The sequence below is a fragment of the Andrographis paniculata genome, unplaced genomic scaffold (assembly GCF_009805555.1).
Source record: "Andrographis paniculata isolate CXL003 unplaced genomic scaffold, ASM980555v1 Contig61END, whole genome shotgun sequence".
Lineage (NCBI taxonomy): Eukaryota > Viridiplantae > Streptophyta > Magnoliopsida > Lamiales > Acanthaceae > Andrographis > Andrographis paniculata.
The window spans coordinates 847,721-864,817 of NW_026137597.1; the positions used below are offsets into that span (position 1 = coordinate 847,721).

General features: G+C 33.3%; 1 protein-coding gene across 2 annotated transcripts; it reads right to left on the bottom strand.

The window, feature by feature from the left end:
* Positions 1-13,917: 13,917 nt before the first annotated feature.
* Positions 13,918-16,785, bottom strand: LOC127260300 (lysine histidine transporter 1-like). Of its 2 annotated transcripts, XM_051288019.1 has the most exons (8): positions 16,624-16,785; positions 16,390-16,547; positions 15,918-16,304; positions 15,437-15,830; positions 15,249-15,354; positions 15,066-15,157; positions 14,307-14,375; positions 13,918-14,223 (listed from the first exon to the last, which is right to left on the bottom strand). In XM_051288019.1, exons 1-8 carry the CDS (start codon positions 16,681-16,683, stop codon positions 14,125-14,127), a joined length of 1,365 nt encoding a protein of 454 aa, XP_051143976.1. In that variant the 5' UTR covers positions 16,684-16,785; the 3' UTR covers positions 13,918-14,124. The 2 variants fall into 2 exon arrangements, with proteins under 2 accessions (XP_051143976.1, XP_051143977.1); XM_051288020.1 differs by lacking the exon at positions 14,307-14,375.
* Positions 16,786-17,097: the final 312 nt, after the last annotated feature.

Below are 17,097 nucleotides of genomic sequence, written 5' to 3' on the forward strand. Positions count from 1 at the left end.
TCATCATACATATACAATAAATGTACAATATGTACTTATAACTGGTAAACAAATTCATAAAGAAGTTAGTTAAAATAATTTTTATTACTATAGTACACTGCCGCTGCTATGAGATTATTAAATAATTGATGCAACCTAAATCCGCTATCATGAGGTAAAACAAGGCAAATGTAGCACTTACTTAGAGGACAAGTTATAATTTAATACTAGAACTTTAAATATTTTCCATGTAATAGGACAAACACCGATGTATAACTTAGGATGACATCAAACCGATGACACCTTTGTGATCAACCGATCAAAGGTGAGATCATTGGCGTATTTAACAATGTCATAGTGCAGTGCGCTTGTGTGCCTTGGTTTCATTTAGGTAAGTTAGTGATTTCTTATTTGTATGATTAATATTTCACACCGAATCTGTAAAATTTATTTAGAATTTACGATGAGACATACAGAAGTCCATAGTGGATGGAGTAGACGTATCTATGAAAGGTCCAAAGAAGGATAACACAAAACAGATCAACGTGTTGAATTTTATGCGTCGCTTTAGAAAACTGTTTCAATTGGTCGCATTCAGGAAAAAATTGCGAGCAAGTACATTTTCATCTCAGTGCAAACCAAGTTCCACTGGCAGTTAGGTGTACTGGACACCATATACAGGGCAGTGTATGAGTACAACTCTCTTTGAGATCTGTTCGGGCAAGAGAACGCGAAAATATTGGTATGTTCACATGTTACATATACTTATCATTAAAAGCAACAATAAAATTAGGATTAACTTTGAGGGAGCCTATTTTTTATTATAAAAGAATACATTTTATATATTTATCTATTGTCCGGAATTTTTTTTTCTAGCTATATTTTAAAATATTTACATAATAACGAATTATAATGACATCAATGACTATATATTGTAGATATTTTTATTTGCATCTTCTAAAATAAAAAATATCATAATTTCTCATTAGAAAAAAAAAGATCCAAATATTATGATTATTATTATTTGTTCATTTTAATATTTTTTTCTATATTATCTTTTTTATGTATAAGAAAGTCCTCCAACTAACGCATATGGTGTGTAAATTCCTATATCGAATGGATGATCTCGGTAAATTTATTCGGAATTATTTCAGTTTTTAGGATTGAATTGGAGGAAGTGAACAAAGTACATGTACTTGTTGTCCGTGCATATGGTACAACGGCTCACTGATGTTATTTGCTAATATTTTTGCGAATGGTTTGAATGTAGCATAACCTTTTTATGAATTCATAGAAAGTATGCATAATTGGCATGACATACTCATTGACTACCAACGAGATACTTCCAATAGAAATATATATGTCCATGTATGCATTTCATTTACTAAAAAATTGTATGATTACATAGACTTTTTACATGAGATAAGACATTAAGTTGTTGCCTTTCATAACATAGGACGTGTTCTCACCTAGTTCTTTTACGCCTCCTCTTTTAGAGGATTGAGTGACGTTGTAAGAAATCAACTGCATTCACGATTCACTACTTATGTACCTATAATATAATATCAAATTCTCCATGTACACGTACTTATGCCCGGGGAACCCCTACATGAAAAATCGGTCATCTTGGGTATCATATATCCCCTTATTAGCGGTAATTAGGGATGAATTCAATATCATAATATTCTCAACCATTCTTGAATGATATTAAAATACAAAAAGTAATATTTACAAGAATCCAATGGGGAAACATCATCATACATATACAATAAATGTACAATATCTACTTATAACTGGTAAACAAATTCATAAAGAAGTTAGTTAAAATAATTTTTATTACTATAGTACACTGCCGCTGCTATGAGATTATTAAATAATTGATGCAACCTAAATCCGCTATCATGAGGTAAAACAAGGCAAATGTAGCACTTACTTAGAGGACAAGTTATAATTTAATACTAGAACTTTAAATATTTTCCATGTAATAGGACAAACACCGATGTATAACTTAGGATGACATCAAACCGATGACACCTTTGTGATCAACCGATCAAAGGTGAGATCATTGGCGTATTTAACAATGTCATAGTGCAGTGCGCTTGTGTGCCTTGGTTTCATTTAGGTAAGTTAGTGATTTCTTATTTGTATGATTAATATTTCACACCGAATCTGTAAAATTTATTTAGAATTTACGATGAGACATACAGAAGTCCATAGTGGATGGAGTAGACGTATCTATGAAAGGTCCAAAGAAGGATAACACAAAACAGATCAACGTGTTGAATTTTATGCGTCGCTTTAGAAAACTGTTTCAATTGGTCGCATTCAGGAAAAAATTGCGAGCAAGTACATTTTCATCTCAGTGCAAACCAAGTTCCACTGGCAGTTAGGTGTACTGGACACCATATACAGGGCAGTGTATGAGTACAACTCTCTTTGAGATCTGTTCGGGCAAGAGAACGCGAAAATATTGGTATGTTCACATGTTACATATACTTATCATTAAAAGCAACAATAAAATTAGGATTAACTTTGAGGGAGCCTATTTTTTATTATAAAAGAATACATTTTATATATTTATCTATTGTCCGGAATTTTTTTTTCTAGCTATATTTTAAAATATTTACATAATAACGAATTATAATGACATCAATGACTATATATTGTAGATATTTTTATTTGCATCTTCTAAAATAAAAAATATCATAATTTCTCATTAGAAAAAAAAAGATCCAAATATTATGATTATTATTATTTGTTCATTTTAATATTTTTTTCTATATTATCTTTTTTATGTATAAGAAAGTCCTCCAACTAACGCATATGGTGTGTAAATTCCTATATCGAATGGATGATCTCGGTAAATTTATTCGGAATTATTTCAGTTTTTAGGATTGAATTGGAGGAAGTGAACAAAGTACATGTACTTGTTGTCCGTGCATATGGTACAACGGCTCACTGATGTTATTTGCTAATATTTTTGCGAATGGTTTGAATGTAGCATAACCTTTTTATGAATTCATAGAAAGTATGCATAATTGGCATGACATACTCATTGACTACCAACGAGATACTTCCAATAGAAATATATATGTCCATGTATGCATTTCATTTACTAAAAAATTGTATGATTACATAGACTTTTTACATGAGATAAGACATTAAGTTGTTGCCTTTCATAACATAGGACGTGTTCTCACCTAGTTCTTTTACGCCTCCTCTTTTAGAGGATTGAGTGACGTTGTAAGAAATCAACTGCATTCACGATTCACTACTTATGTACCTATAATATAATATCAAATTCTCCATGTACACGTACTTATGCCCGGGGAACCCCTACATGAAAAATCGGTCATCTTGGGTATCATATATCCCCTTATTAGCGGTAATTAGGGATGAATTCAATATCATAATATTCTCAACCATTCTTGAATGATATTAAAATACAAAAAGTAATATTTACAAGAATCCAATGGGGAAACATCATCATACATATACAATAAATGTACAATATCTACTTATAACTGGTAAACAAATTCATAAAGAAGTTAGTTAAAATAATTTTTATTACTATAGTACACTGCCGCTGCTATGAGATTATTAAATAATTGATGCAACCTAAATCCGCTATCATGAGGTAAAACAAGGCAAATGTAGCACTTACTTAGAGGACAAGTTATAATTTAATACTAGAACTTTAAATATTTTCCATGTAATAGGACAAACACCGATGTATAACTTAGGATGACATCAAACGTAATCTTACCGATGTCCTTTACGCATTCCCATTTACAGAATCCTCTGCCGCTGTATGTACTCAACTAAATTTAAAGATACCTACTTCTTTATGGATAATACCTTTGAAATACAAATATATACTTCTAACCCCAGTGCTAATATTAGAGTACTTTATTCACGTAACTATATACATTATCTTTATATATATATATATATATTTTTATTTTTCATATACCCACATATGAATTTCAAATACTTTGGAAACACATACTTATGCCCATGTAACTTTAACTTGGAAAATTGATTATTTTAGGAACCATATAAATACTCGTGATACTTTTATCAGGGTGAATTCTACATAATAGTATTCTCATCTATTCCTAGAGAATATCCAAAGGAAAAATATACATTTTTACAAGAATGTAACGGGAAACACCTACACACATATACACCAAATGTCCATTCTCACTTATGGACGGTAAACCAAGTGATAAATGAGTTGGTAAAATATTAACTGTTATTAGGCTACCTGAGTATTGCTACGAAATATGATCTTTTAATATATTATGAATTCCTCCACACAAAGCAACACAAGACGGATGTACTTCTTACTTGAAATGGCTTGTAATCTATTATTGAGACTTTAAGTGGTTTCCACGTATTAGGTCAATTACTCGTCTTCATGATTATTGAGACCATAAAATATAGCAAGACGACATGTTAGAAACTCGCAGACTCAATTAAAAACCATTAAATAGAATTTTATAAAATGATAAATCGGTTGAACAACGAAGTACTCCATCACGCCTCCAATGTACCCTTTCTTTATTTTAATGTACCATATTTTCCCGACATGTGTACTTGGACTCTGTTTCAGGTATTTATGGAATTCATCCTTATGACATAGGTGAGTAATCATGTACCTATATCCTTCGCTTAATAGTCATGTGATGGACTGAGTGTATCGAACAACAAGACTTGTTGCCACCTACAGTGACCTCAAAAGTTTTCTATGAGAAGAAGATTTCATAATATAACACTACCTTATTGCAATTTTAAAATAAAAATAACAAAAGTATATTGTGATTTTTAGGTGGGTAATACACTGTGGGCCCACGTGCTTCGTGACATCAACTATATACTCTCCCACAAACCCAATATTTAAAACGATGGATATTTCGTGTACCTCTGTTAGCATCCAAGAAATTATGCTATCAATAATTCATTTATAAGTGGCCATCATTGTATACCCGTACTTCTCATTCAAGTACCACGGTACAATGAGTTTACAAACAAGTTTCAATGCACCTTCGGTTTTATTTTTGTATATTTACCTATAATATTACTCCCTCTATCCGCAAAAATTAGAGCATTTGGGTCCGGCACGAAGATTAAAAAAATAAATATTTTATTGAAAAAGTGATAAAAGTAAAACGCAGTTGGGGGTATTTTGGAAAGCAAATTATAAATTTAAAATATGAGGAGAGATAATGTAATAAATGTAGTGATATTTGTTGTAAATAAGTGTTGAATGAAAAATAATAGTTAAATGTTGATTTGTTGACTTTGCCGAAATTAGTAATTGGATAAATTTAGCGGACATACTAAAAAGGAAAGTGAGAGTAAATTTGGCGGACGGAGGGAGTATATAATATCCAACATGTCAAAAGTAATTACAAGGAAACTACATTGATAGCAAAGCATTGATGTACATTATATCATAATAAAAAATTATTATTTTAAAATTTCTATGACACCCACTCGTTGGAACTTCGTTTGTTGAGTCTGAAACGGCTGCACCGACTGCACTTTCGCGATTGTTTTACCTGCTGAGATTCATATAGATTTAGGATATATAAATTTAATCATATTATACAAAATAATCACTCAATTACAATATCATCCAACATTAAGTTTCTAAAAAACAAACATCCGGTCCATGAATGTTTTAAGAGGTACCGATAATATATTGACTACCGTAGTTATTATAAAAATATGGTACAAAAAAGGCTAAAGTAAACATGCCATCATTCCTCTATATTGATATAGCACTCAGTAGGTATTCTTTGTGTTTATTTTTTGAATGTCTTGGTGTGTTGTCCTCCGTAAATATTGAATATTAACAATTTTCGTCACTATATCCAATGATATTACCAATTCAACAATATTACTAAAAAAAATACTAAAATTATATGTTCTTATAGAATTTTACAAATGTAGTAAACTCCGCACAATGATTGTTAACGAAAATTTTTCAATGTTTTAACATTCTTCTTTCATCCTTAGAATCGACCAAAAAATTTCCAATTCACTACTTTATATCTAAAATAAAACCTACTTATTTAACACTACCGAAAGGCTTCCAAGAACAATTCCCACAAAATAACTACTTCATGTCTATTCACTGCTCATTCAAAAATAAAATAACTAATCTTGTAAAAACTCTGACGTAGAAACACGTGGGCTCCATGACGTTCCACATAAGCTCCCAGAATGTTAGACTCATAAAAGCCCATGTTTGGATCACTAGATAATCTAATCTACACCAGAGATTCTGTTTCATAAGTGTCGATGGCGGCCTTATGTTTCTCTAATTCTTTGAGCTCCTTCATTTTAGGATCTTTTGGGTATATAGAAGTCGCTTAGATATATCCTTGGACGGCCTTCACTACTTGTAAAAAAACAACAAGTGCAGACCAACATGCCGGTGAAATGTAGTATCATTTTAAGAACTTGGATTTATTGTTTCATTTGAACAATCATTTAGATCAATCTTTAGATAACTCAAAATTCAAAAAACTTATGTTTCTTTCGTAATCCTTTCTAGCGACGAAGATATCATAAAACTATCTGGGATAAAACCTTTTGCTCTTGTAGATAACAACAAAATTCAAATCTTCAACAATTAATCTATATACTTCCTACTAAAAATCAAATTTAAATAGATAAAAGAATACTTATATGTGCAAATGTAGATGTAATGTAAAAACCAAACGTCGTTCTATCCCAATGTCACAATATTTATTCACTATATAATAGTAAATATACAATATATTAATTATCTTTTTTTTTTTTTTGAAAAATAGAAAAAATTTAGAAGACAATACAAGTTATTAACGGAAGTAAAATTTAAATAAACAAAATTAATAATACGGACAATCAAAATTGAAATTAACATATTAAAATCATATATAAAAAAGCTAAAATTAGAATCTAAAAATTGAGAAATCCAATTTCACCCAAAGTGGTCTTCAAATTGGGAACCTAAATAATTCACGCCACTTGATTTATGAAAAAATTAGATTGAATTAACAAGATTACTTCTATGTTCGAATTTGCGGAACCAATTATGTACTTAACATAGTTCGTCGATGACATCGACCGACGGGATCGGCTTCTAGCAGGCAATCCTCTAGGTGTCCAACATTCAAGTACTTTGCTTATCAAAATTAGAGGGTAAGATTTCTTCCAACGTTATATTCTCCAAATTAATCATTTCTTAACAAAAAGAAAAGTGAAAGGAAGTAAAAAATTGCCTAATCATGAAAAATTACACTTTAATTGAAAATTCCTTCCATATTTTCCTCTTCAAACTCATTAAAAAAAAAAAAAAAAAAAACAAGATTTGTCTTGTATCAAACAATAAGATTTTTCTTGCAAGGCAGATTTGCAAAAATTGTTTAATGCGTGATGGTTGAAGATACTTGCAGAAAAACAGGTCTTCGAGAGCGTCAGACATTGGCTGATCAGACGGCGGTGTTGATTTAGTGATGGCAGATTTTTTCCTACCAGAGTTCAACACAATTTTTAACTATTGTTTTTAGGGAGAGAGAGAGAGAATGAGGATGTGTAGGAACTAGAGATTAAGTGAAATAAAAAAGGACAGAATATAGTGTGATTTATTAGTAATTACCATAAATTCCAATTTAATTATGCAAAGGAGAATTTATCGCCAATTATCGCTTATTATTATTATTATTATTATTATTATTATTATTATTATTATTATTATTATTATTATTTCTTAATTACCATGTATGGCTTACTTACCAATTAGTGCAATGATTATTTTTCTAGTAGAACCAACCACGTATGGAATGCATGTATGTACTGGTATCGAAGGCAAAGTGGGTGTTGGGGTTGGGGCTTCGTTTAAGCTAATTATATATTAGCTCGGATATATCTTTGTAGTCTTATACTTGACCCATTTATTATTTTAATGCAGTAATCGAACTTTATATGTTGATAAAACCTAAAGCTCCATATCACATATCATATTTCCAACTCGCATATCACAAATCTCCTTCAGAGAAGGACAACAATATAGAAGCAAAAAACCAGAGAAAGAAAAGGCGAGAGAGAAGTTATTGCATTTCGTTACTTATAAAAAATAATATATTATTTAAATTACATATATATATATATCTAGCTTCTCCAAGAAGTTTTTCAAATTAAAATATAGCTACACATTTGACTTTCTAAATAATCAACATATTAATATTTAAATATTAAACAAAAATCAAATAAGAGTTTATTTTATTTTATTTTATTATTTTATAAAGTTTCAAATATTCAAATTATTCTCCTTCGATGTTTTTGTAAAATCTCTCATCTCATCCCTAAGTTTCTCAAACCTGTTGTGTGTAAGTACCTTTGTCATTATGTCAGACAACTGATCTTCTAATCGACAATAAACCACACTAACTTTGCGATTTGCTTCAGATTCGCGAATTGAATGAAAATTAATACCAATGTGCTTTATTCTACCATGAAAAATAAGATTCTTTTACATAGCAATGATTGATTTGTTGTCCATAAATAACTTGACAACTTCCCCTTGCTCCATTCCGAGCTCTTTCAATATTTTAGTTAACCATCTCACTTGATTTGTAGCATTGGCTGCAGCTATATACCTAGCTTTAGTTGAGGATTGTGCAATCACATCATTTTTTTTTGAACTCCAAGTAACACTCTAGAACCAAAAGAGAAAAGAGAGCATGATATGCTCTTCATGTCATCTACACTCCTTGCCCAATCTGAATTAGAATATCCCATCAGTTGTTGTCCTTCATCAAATGCATAGAACATCCCATAATCAACCGTTCCTTTCAAATATCTTAGAACTCCTTTTGCAATCTAAGTGCCCATGTATAGGTGAATGCATAAACGTTTATAACAAGGTTGTAGAAAACATCAATCCAGGTCTAGTGTTAGCCAAATATGTTAGACTTCCCACTAGATTGCGATATATAGATGCATAGACCAAATCACATTCGTCATCCTTTGAATGTTTCTTATCAACAAAAAGGGTATTAATTGTTTGCCGTTCAACATCTGAAACTGCTTCAACAGATTTGTAGCACACTTCTCTTAGCTAATGAAACTTCCAAATTTCAATTTCAGAATTTACATTCCTAGAAAATAATTCAATCACCCAAATTAGACATCTCAAACGCCTTTTTCATTTATTTCTTGAATTCAACCACTTATATTTCATCACTTTATATTATCAACAAATCATCAACAAATCATCAACATAGATAGATACAATGAGAATATTACTTTGTTTTCTTTTATTAACATACAAAGTAGTATCAATATAGTTTCTGATAAATCAACATTGTTGCAAGAATTCATCAACTTTCTTGTACCAAGCTCTTGGAGCTTGTTTTAAACTATACAAAGCTTTGTGCAATCTTAAGAACAAGATTTTCCCTTATGTAGCTTTGAATCCTTGTGGTTGTTCAACATTATTTTTTTCTCCCAATTCTCTATTAAGGAATGTTGATTTGACATCCAAAATAAACAATTCTCATCCCTCTTTTGAAGCTAGAGCAATAAGTAATTGAATGGTATCAAATCTTGTCACGGAAGCAAAAGTCTCTCCGTAATCAATTCCAACTATTTTGTGCAAAACCTTTAACAACTAGTCTTGTTTTCAACTCATTGAGTGTGCCATCTGAATTCAGCTTTTCTTTATAAATCACTTATATCTCCAAAACATTCCTTACTTCTGATTTAGTAACCAATTCTCAAGTTTCATTCTTTATAATATTGTCAATCTCATTTTTCTTTTCTTGAACCCAATCTTCATTCTTCACAGCTTCTTCAAGGCTTATAGCTCAATTGCAAAGTTGCATTTTTCATATATCTCTTACAAGCTTCTTATTATTATTTTCTTCTTCTTCTTCTTTCATTTTTATCTTAATCATCATCACTAGTTTTAGATGTAGAACCAATAATGTCAACATTTGATGAGTTCTCTCCAAGCTTCCATAGGATCTCTATTTGTTGTAACTCCCAATTCCAATAGCTTCATTCATCAAGGATAACATCTTGGCAGATTTTCACTTTGTTTGTTTACAAATCATAAACTCTTTTGTTCTTGAAGCATGACCAAAATAAATTTCAGGCTGTAATTTATGCTCCAAATTTACTTCTTGTAGGTTCTGGAATATGTACATAACAAATGCACCCAAAAACTTTTGAAGTGTTTTGTAGAGGGCTTGTTTCCACTCAAACTCTCAGTTGGTGTAATATCTCTCATTGAAGTAGTGTAACACCTATTTTGAAGGTAGACAACAATATAGACAAGCTCTACCAAAAACTTATTTGGTAGCTTTACCTCAAGTAGCATGTATCTCAATATTTCAACAATATCTTCTCTTCATCTCTCTATTCTGTTTAGGAGAATATAGTGTTGTGAGCTGATGATCAATGTCATTATCATGGCAAAAAATGTTGAAAGCACTTGAATTATATTCCATTCCATCATCGATTCGAATGCCTAACAACTTGCAACCACTTTGATTTTCTGTCATCACTATAACTCTTTTGAACACTTCAAAGACTTGGGATTCCTGCTTGATAAAGTTTATCCAAATCATTCTTGTCAAGTCATCTATAAACAACACAAAATATCGTTTTCCATTGCATGATTCAGTTTTCATAGGACTACAAACATTCGAGTGAACAAGTTGTAATTTTCTTTCAGCTTTCCATGCTTCTGACTTGGGAATCTTACCCATTTGTTTCTTTCTAAATTAGAAAACAATGCATACTTCATTTGCTTTTGAGCTTGTAATTTGCTAACAAGTTTATCCACTAATAAATTTTTCAAATTACATGCCTCTACAATAACACTTTAGCTTCAACTCGTGATGGAAAGTTTATTAGTATTTTATCAACCACTTTTTGATTCATTCTCTTTCATTTTTAACAACGCAAGTTTCCTCTTGAGAGTAAGATCAACAAGCTTGGAGGAGTATTCCTTAACAGTTAATAGATTAATAGTATCTTATTTTTAACAACTCAAGCTTCCTCTTGGGAGGTTTTACCCTTTTCATTTGAGCTATGGTTGGATCTTGTGTCAATGGAACAAGTTCTCTTTCATTTTCACCAACAACCCATAAACTTAAAGCCTCTAAATATGTGACATTCCGGCCCGCAAGTCACACATATTGGGTGTGTCGGCCCTTGGAGACTTCCCAGAAAATCATCAATCCTCAAATTAATTTAGATCAAGCACAATTAACTCTAACGTTCCTTCAAGTGAGCTCCCGAAAAAAAAAAGATGGACATTGTTGACATGATTAGTCTATTCAATCAACTTAATTTATATTAAATCTCGGATGGTCTAACACCGGCTCATCCATACACGAAAATTGGCCTAACCCGGCCCAACTCCGGAAATATCACAAAATATGTCTTCATCTTTATAGCCCATATCAAATAATTTTCCTCATCGATCAAATAGGAAGGCCCGTATCTCAACGATTTAATGCAGCCATCTCTCTTCAAATCTCAATCTTTGAAATCAACTTGAAGGTCCGTTGGAGAAGAATCCTCTGATACCACTATCGATAAAACCTAAAGCTACTTATCACATATCACAAATCTCCTTCAAACAAGGGCAACAACATAGAAGTCAAAACTAGAGAAAGAAAAGCCGAGATGAAAACTGCTCTATTTCATTACTTAACAAAATAATATATTACAAAATTATATATATATCCCTCTAGCTTCTCCAAGAAGATTTTCCAAACTAAATAATAGCTACAGATTTTACTTTACAACTCATCAATATATTAATAGTTAAAATAATAAACAAAAAATATCAAATAAGATTTTTTTTATTACTCTTATTTATAAAATCTCAAATATTAACATTATATGTTTAATCCTTCAACTATAAATTTAGAAAAAATGGTTTTCTGTCTTTGTTAAGTTATTACTAAGTAGGTTTGCCGATGTTGATTTGACGCTATGTAACTAATCTGTGAGCGCAACATCAACGTCAAGTAAATTTTCAATTTTATTTAAAAAAAAAATCCAAAAATTTCTTGTGTAAGCGGAACCTTTCAACATTTTCTTCTATATAAATATTTATTTGACAACTCTCTTTGTATTCCAAAAGCTTTGAGTATAGTCCAACAATTACAATTAAATGGTGAGGTAGCAGATTACAAAGCCAAATGATACTCAAAGTCATTGGATAGGGCAATGAAGATTGGATGCACAAGTGATCGAAAAGCAGCGTGTACATGGAAATGGAAATAAATAATTCTGATAGTCATTTAAATTTATTTGCTCAAATGAGCGCATATTTGGACGAGGAGTAGTATTCATCTTATAGTATTTATTAATTACTCATAGCATATTGTAGGCATTAAAAATTAAATGTCCAAATTAAATTAAATATCATGACTTTTGGAAGAAAATAAAATTTCAATAAAATAAATATATGGTATTTAATTATGTACATATGTTAATTTTTGTACAATAAATATCAACTATGAATGCAAAAATCTGCTTAAAATGAAAGATATCGTACAAATATTATGTGGATAAATAGAGCCATAATAAATTTGGCAGCAAAATAAATTAATCTTGTCAATAAATGAAGTATTATAATTAATATCTTTTGAAAAAGACAATGATATAAAGATCTTGGCGAGAAAGGAAGGTGCACAATCAAATCCGTCAAGAAAGGAAGGCCAATTAGGACGCGCCAGGTGACATCATTCGAAAAGGAAGCCGAGACCACCCCTCTCCTATAAATAGGACTCATGGCCAATTCATTTGATACACTGAAGTTACATCGAGGATTCAAGCAAATGGGTAAATCCCTAGATTGTCTATGTATTGTTCTTCATGTTCTTCGTGTCTTTCAAGACATTCTTCGTCGAAAGTCACCAATTTGGACAAATGATCCAATATTGATTGACGAATAGATGAAGTTAACATTCGTCGTCGTATGCCCAAGCCGAAGGAAAGAACAAAGCTCCAAAAGCCGTTCAAGGATCCATCAAAGCTAAAGAAGAGCCTCCCAAGTTCATCCCGAACTTTCAAGGTGTTCGTCACGTTTGTTGTCAAAAGCATCAACTAGGTCTTCTTCGATCCAAAAGTCAAAGGGACACATTGCCAAAAGTGTTATGAAGCACCAAATTCACCTCTTCAAAGATCAAAGCCTCGGATCGTCCAAAAAGACATCAAATCCAAAGCCGACGATCAAATTCCTACACTGAGACCAAAGTCCTCAAGAACTCGGCAAAACCAAATCGAAGATTAAAGCCACAGATCGTCCAAAAAAGACATCAAATCTAAAGCCGACTATCAAATCGCTCACACGGAGACCAAAGCCCTCCAAAAGCAAGCAAAGCCAAACCAAATATCAAAGCCTCAGATCGTCCAAAGAAGACATCAAATCCAAAGCCGACGATCAAGTCTCCCATAGGGAGACCAAAGCTCCCCAAAAGGCGGCAATGCCAAACCAAAGATCAAAGCGTCGCATCGTCCAAAGAAGATACCAAATCCCAAGCAGCGTCCACATGGAGACCAAAACCCTCCAAAATACGGAAAAGTCAAACCGAATACCAAATTCCTTCAGATTGTCCAAAAGAGACATCAAATCCTAAGTCTAAGCTGAGGATCAAAATCACCTGCATGAACACCAAAACCCTCTAATGTCCGGGAAATCCAAACCGAATAACAAATTTCTTCGAATAAAAAAAGTCATTCAAATCTAAGTTGGAAAACAAATCGACTCGGAAAGAGAATCAAATGACCCAAATAGAGAATAAAATCGACTTTAAATCCAAATTAAATATAATTTGTACAAATTTTGTGTTTATTAAAAATAACACAATTTTTTGTCCTATCATAAATAAATAAATAAATGGTTTTAAGGTAGGTAGGCAATAAAAAAATTAAAAGCTTTAGCTCTCACCAACTCGATCACTATGTACTATACTCTCCCTTCCCTCTCTATACAATATCTTCATAATACAATTCTGATGATCAACTTCATCGAGATTTACATATCAAGTCAACACAAGCTAGCCAAGTGATGATGATACAACAAACAAATAAACAAACAAACAAAAACTTTGCTGCTGCTTATTATCATTATAAGTAAAATTTGTAGTCTTTGGCTTGGAGTATGATCTGCCTCAATCCTCCCAGTGGTCCCACAATCGTCAAAAGTACTCCGAATACGATACATACCTGCATGCCAACACCTCTCAAAACTTGTTCATCATAACAGAACAGAACCACATCTTCAAGCCAAGAATTAAGGAATTAATTACCCAATTAGCCAACCAAGATAGGCTGAATGCTCGTGGTTTCCTAATGCAAAGCCATATGATACAGGGAAGCTGCAAATAAATAAAGGGAAAACTATTTTTTTAGTCACGCATCTGACTTTTTTTATCATTTTAGAACTTTAAATAGACCTGTCCGAAAATAGTTCTGTAAGTAAATTTTTTTCATTAAAATGATCCTCCGGTGCCGGAGTTGCCACGCTGGCATGCAGTTGCTGACATGGCGTGACGTGACTGACAAGTCATTGCCACATAGATGCCACGTCAGCGATACGTGGAATTTTTTTTATTTTTTATTTTACAAAATATCTTGGTAAACTATTTTTTAGTCCCATATATGATCTCATTTATCAATTTTAGGACATTTAAATGGACTTTGTTTTAAAATAGTCCTGCATGTAAAATTTTTTCGCTAAAACGGTTCTCCGACGTGGCATTTACGTGGTGATGACATATTAGCCACGTCAGCGCCACGTCAGCAACGGCTGCCAGCGTGGCGAGTCCGGCACCAGAGGACTATTTTAGCGAAAAATTTTTACTTACGGGACTATTTTCAGACAAGGTCCACTTAAAGTTCTAAAATAATAAAAGAGATCAGATACAACACTAAAAAACAATTTACCCATAAATGAATTAATATAAATATATTCGATGCCGAAAGAATATATTCCCACCCTTTGTAATTCTATATGTAATGCAATGTGCAAATAAGTAGATATAAATATAAATATTCTTGCAACTTACAAAGTATGTCGTGGGAGCAAAGGCGAACCCTCCAAAGAATCCAAGCAGCCCTCCAAAGAAAGGGAATGTGATGGCAATGAACATTGTGAATGCTGATTTAATTGAATTTGCACAAAACTTATAACATCAATGCCACTTTATACAAACTTAAAAAACACACTGAAGAAAGGCGTCGATTATTACCGACATAAACATTCCTCGTAATAAACCGCAGATACCAAGTTGGTCTGAACTTGAGTTTCTTCACAAGCACAGTTTCCATCATGTCGAAAACCGGCATTGCATATATCTGGATCACTCCAAGAATCATCACTTAATTAGCCGTACAAACAGAACACAATCGAGTTTTAGGGCGATTGATCGATGATCACCTGATAGCTTCCAATGAGATGAACAACAACAAACATGTTGGCCATGGCGATCAGCCATTTGGGGTTGTGCAGAGTGATGAGAATGTTCTCCTCTACGTCATTCCCGAACATGGCGTACCCAACCAGAGCTACCGGGAGGTAGCACACCGCCACTATTATGTAAGCAACAATAACTCCTCTCAGCATAGGCCCCTTTGATGGCTTCTCCGATGTCGAAGGCATAGTCGCTTGAATCTCCATCACCACATTGTGCCCTCCGTAAGCGAAAACGACGCTCCCCAATGCACTGAAGAAGTTAAATACAGTGCCGGCAGTGGTGCTCGATTTGTACCCGTATTCAACGTTAGGCTGCATCCCCTTGTGAATTGACGCGCTCCACGCAATTGTCGAGTAGCTGCACACATATATATATATATATATATGTATGAACTTGTGTAATTTGTTGATTGTATGAAGAAGTTGGTTTGTTATTGTTAGATACCTGAGGGACATAACTGCGGCGGCTAAAGAGACGCCGGATATGGAATTGAAGCTGGGGAGTTGGGAGAGGACCAAGTGAACAGAGGCGAAGATCATGATGAAATAGGTGAGCCTTATGTCAACGCAATTGGGGCAAACCGACTGGTGGAATTTCCGGAGAGATTGGCCGCCGGTGATCATGTAAACGATGTCGACTCCAACTTCGACGATCAGCTGCTGAGGCACGACGATCCACAAGCCGAGCTTTTCGCCGAAAGCGTACTGGCCGAGCTCGTGGTACCTGTCGAAACGTTTTCCGCCGGGGACGATCTCGTGCATCTCCACCATTTGCCAAAGGGAGTAGAGAGTGACGATCCAGGAGACGACTAGGATTGCAATTCCAGGACCCCTGACAATTGATATGAAATGAAAATTGCATTTAGAAATGGAAATGGAAATGAATTGAATTAGTTAGGGTTAGGGTTAGGAGGTACCATCCGAGCTCGGCCATGGCGTAAGGGAGGCCGAGGACTCCGGCGCCGACAATAGCGGTGACATTGTGGAAAGCAGAGTACCACCATTTGGCAGTCCTGGAGGAGGTGATGGGAAGCCACTCGTCTATGGCTCGCTGCTCTTCCGATCTCTCATCCACCTGCCGTGCGAGCAATTCAATTCGATTCCATTCAATTCAATTCATGACCATGAAAAGCAGAGAAATCTCAACTCACCGTCTTGAAATGGTTGTTGTAATGATCGTGATGATAAGGCGAACCACCTTCTTCGGCCATGGATGCACCTGAAGACGACGACTACTACTATTACTACTACCGCAACTGCGTTTCAGAAACAGAAAAATTAAGTCAACCACCAACACTATGTCTATGCATATATGTATAATGTATTTATGTGTGTACTCTACACCACACAGCCCAATATATCGGCTTATTATTATAATTAATTAAAAAGTTAATTATTATTATTATTATTATTAAAAAACTCATGAGATGAGATGGATGGGGATTGGATGGAATACCAAAAAAAAAATTGAGAAGAATAGCGGCATGCAATTGAGGGAGAGTGAGGTGGCAAATCAATCATATAAATGGTTGACTATAGAATATATATATATATATATGTGTGTGTACTCCTTACAGATTCCAATTAATTGATGAGTGGCTGTATTTTCGAATTCGTAATTTGAA

Coding starts and splice junctions, on each gene's coding strand:
- LOC127260300 (XM_051288019.1), bottom strand. CDS start 16,683: ATGGCCGAAGAAGGTGGTTCGCCTTATCATCACGATCATTACAACAAC. Junction 14,376..15,065: donor TTGCTCCCACGACATACTTT/GTAAGTTGCAAG, acceptor ATTTATTTGCAG/CTTCCCTGTATCATATGGCT. Junction 14,224..14,306: donor TATCTTGGTTGGCTAATTGG/GTAATTAATTCC, acceptor GTTGGCATGCAG/GTATGTATCGTATTCGGAGT.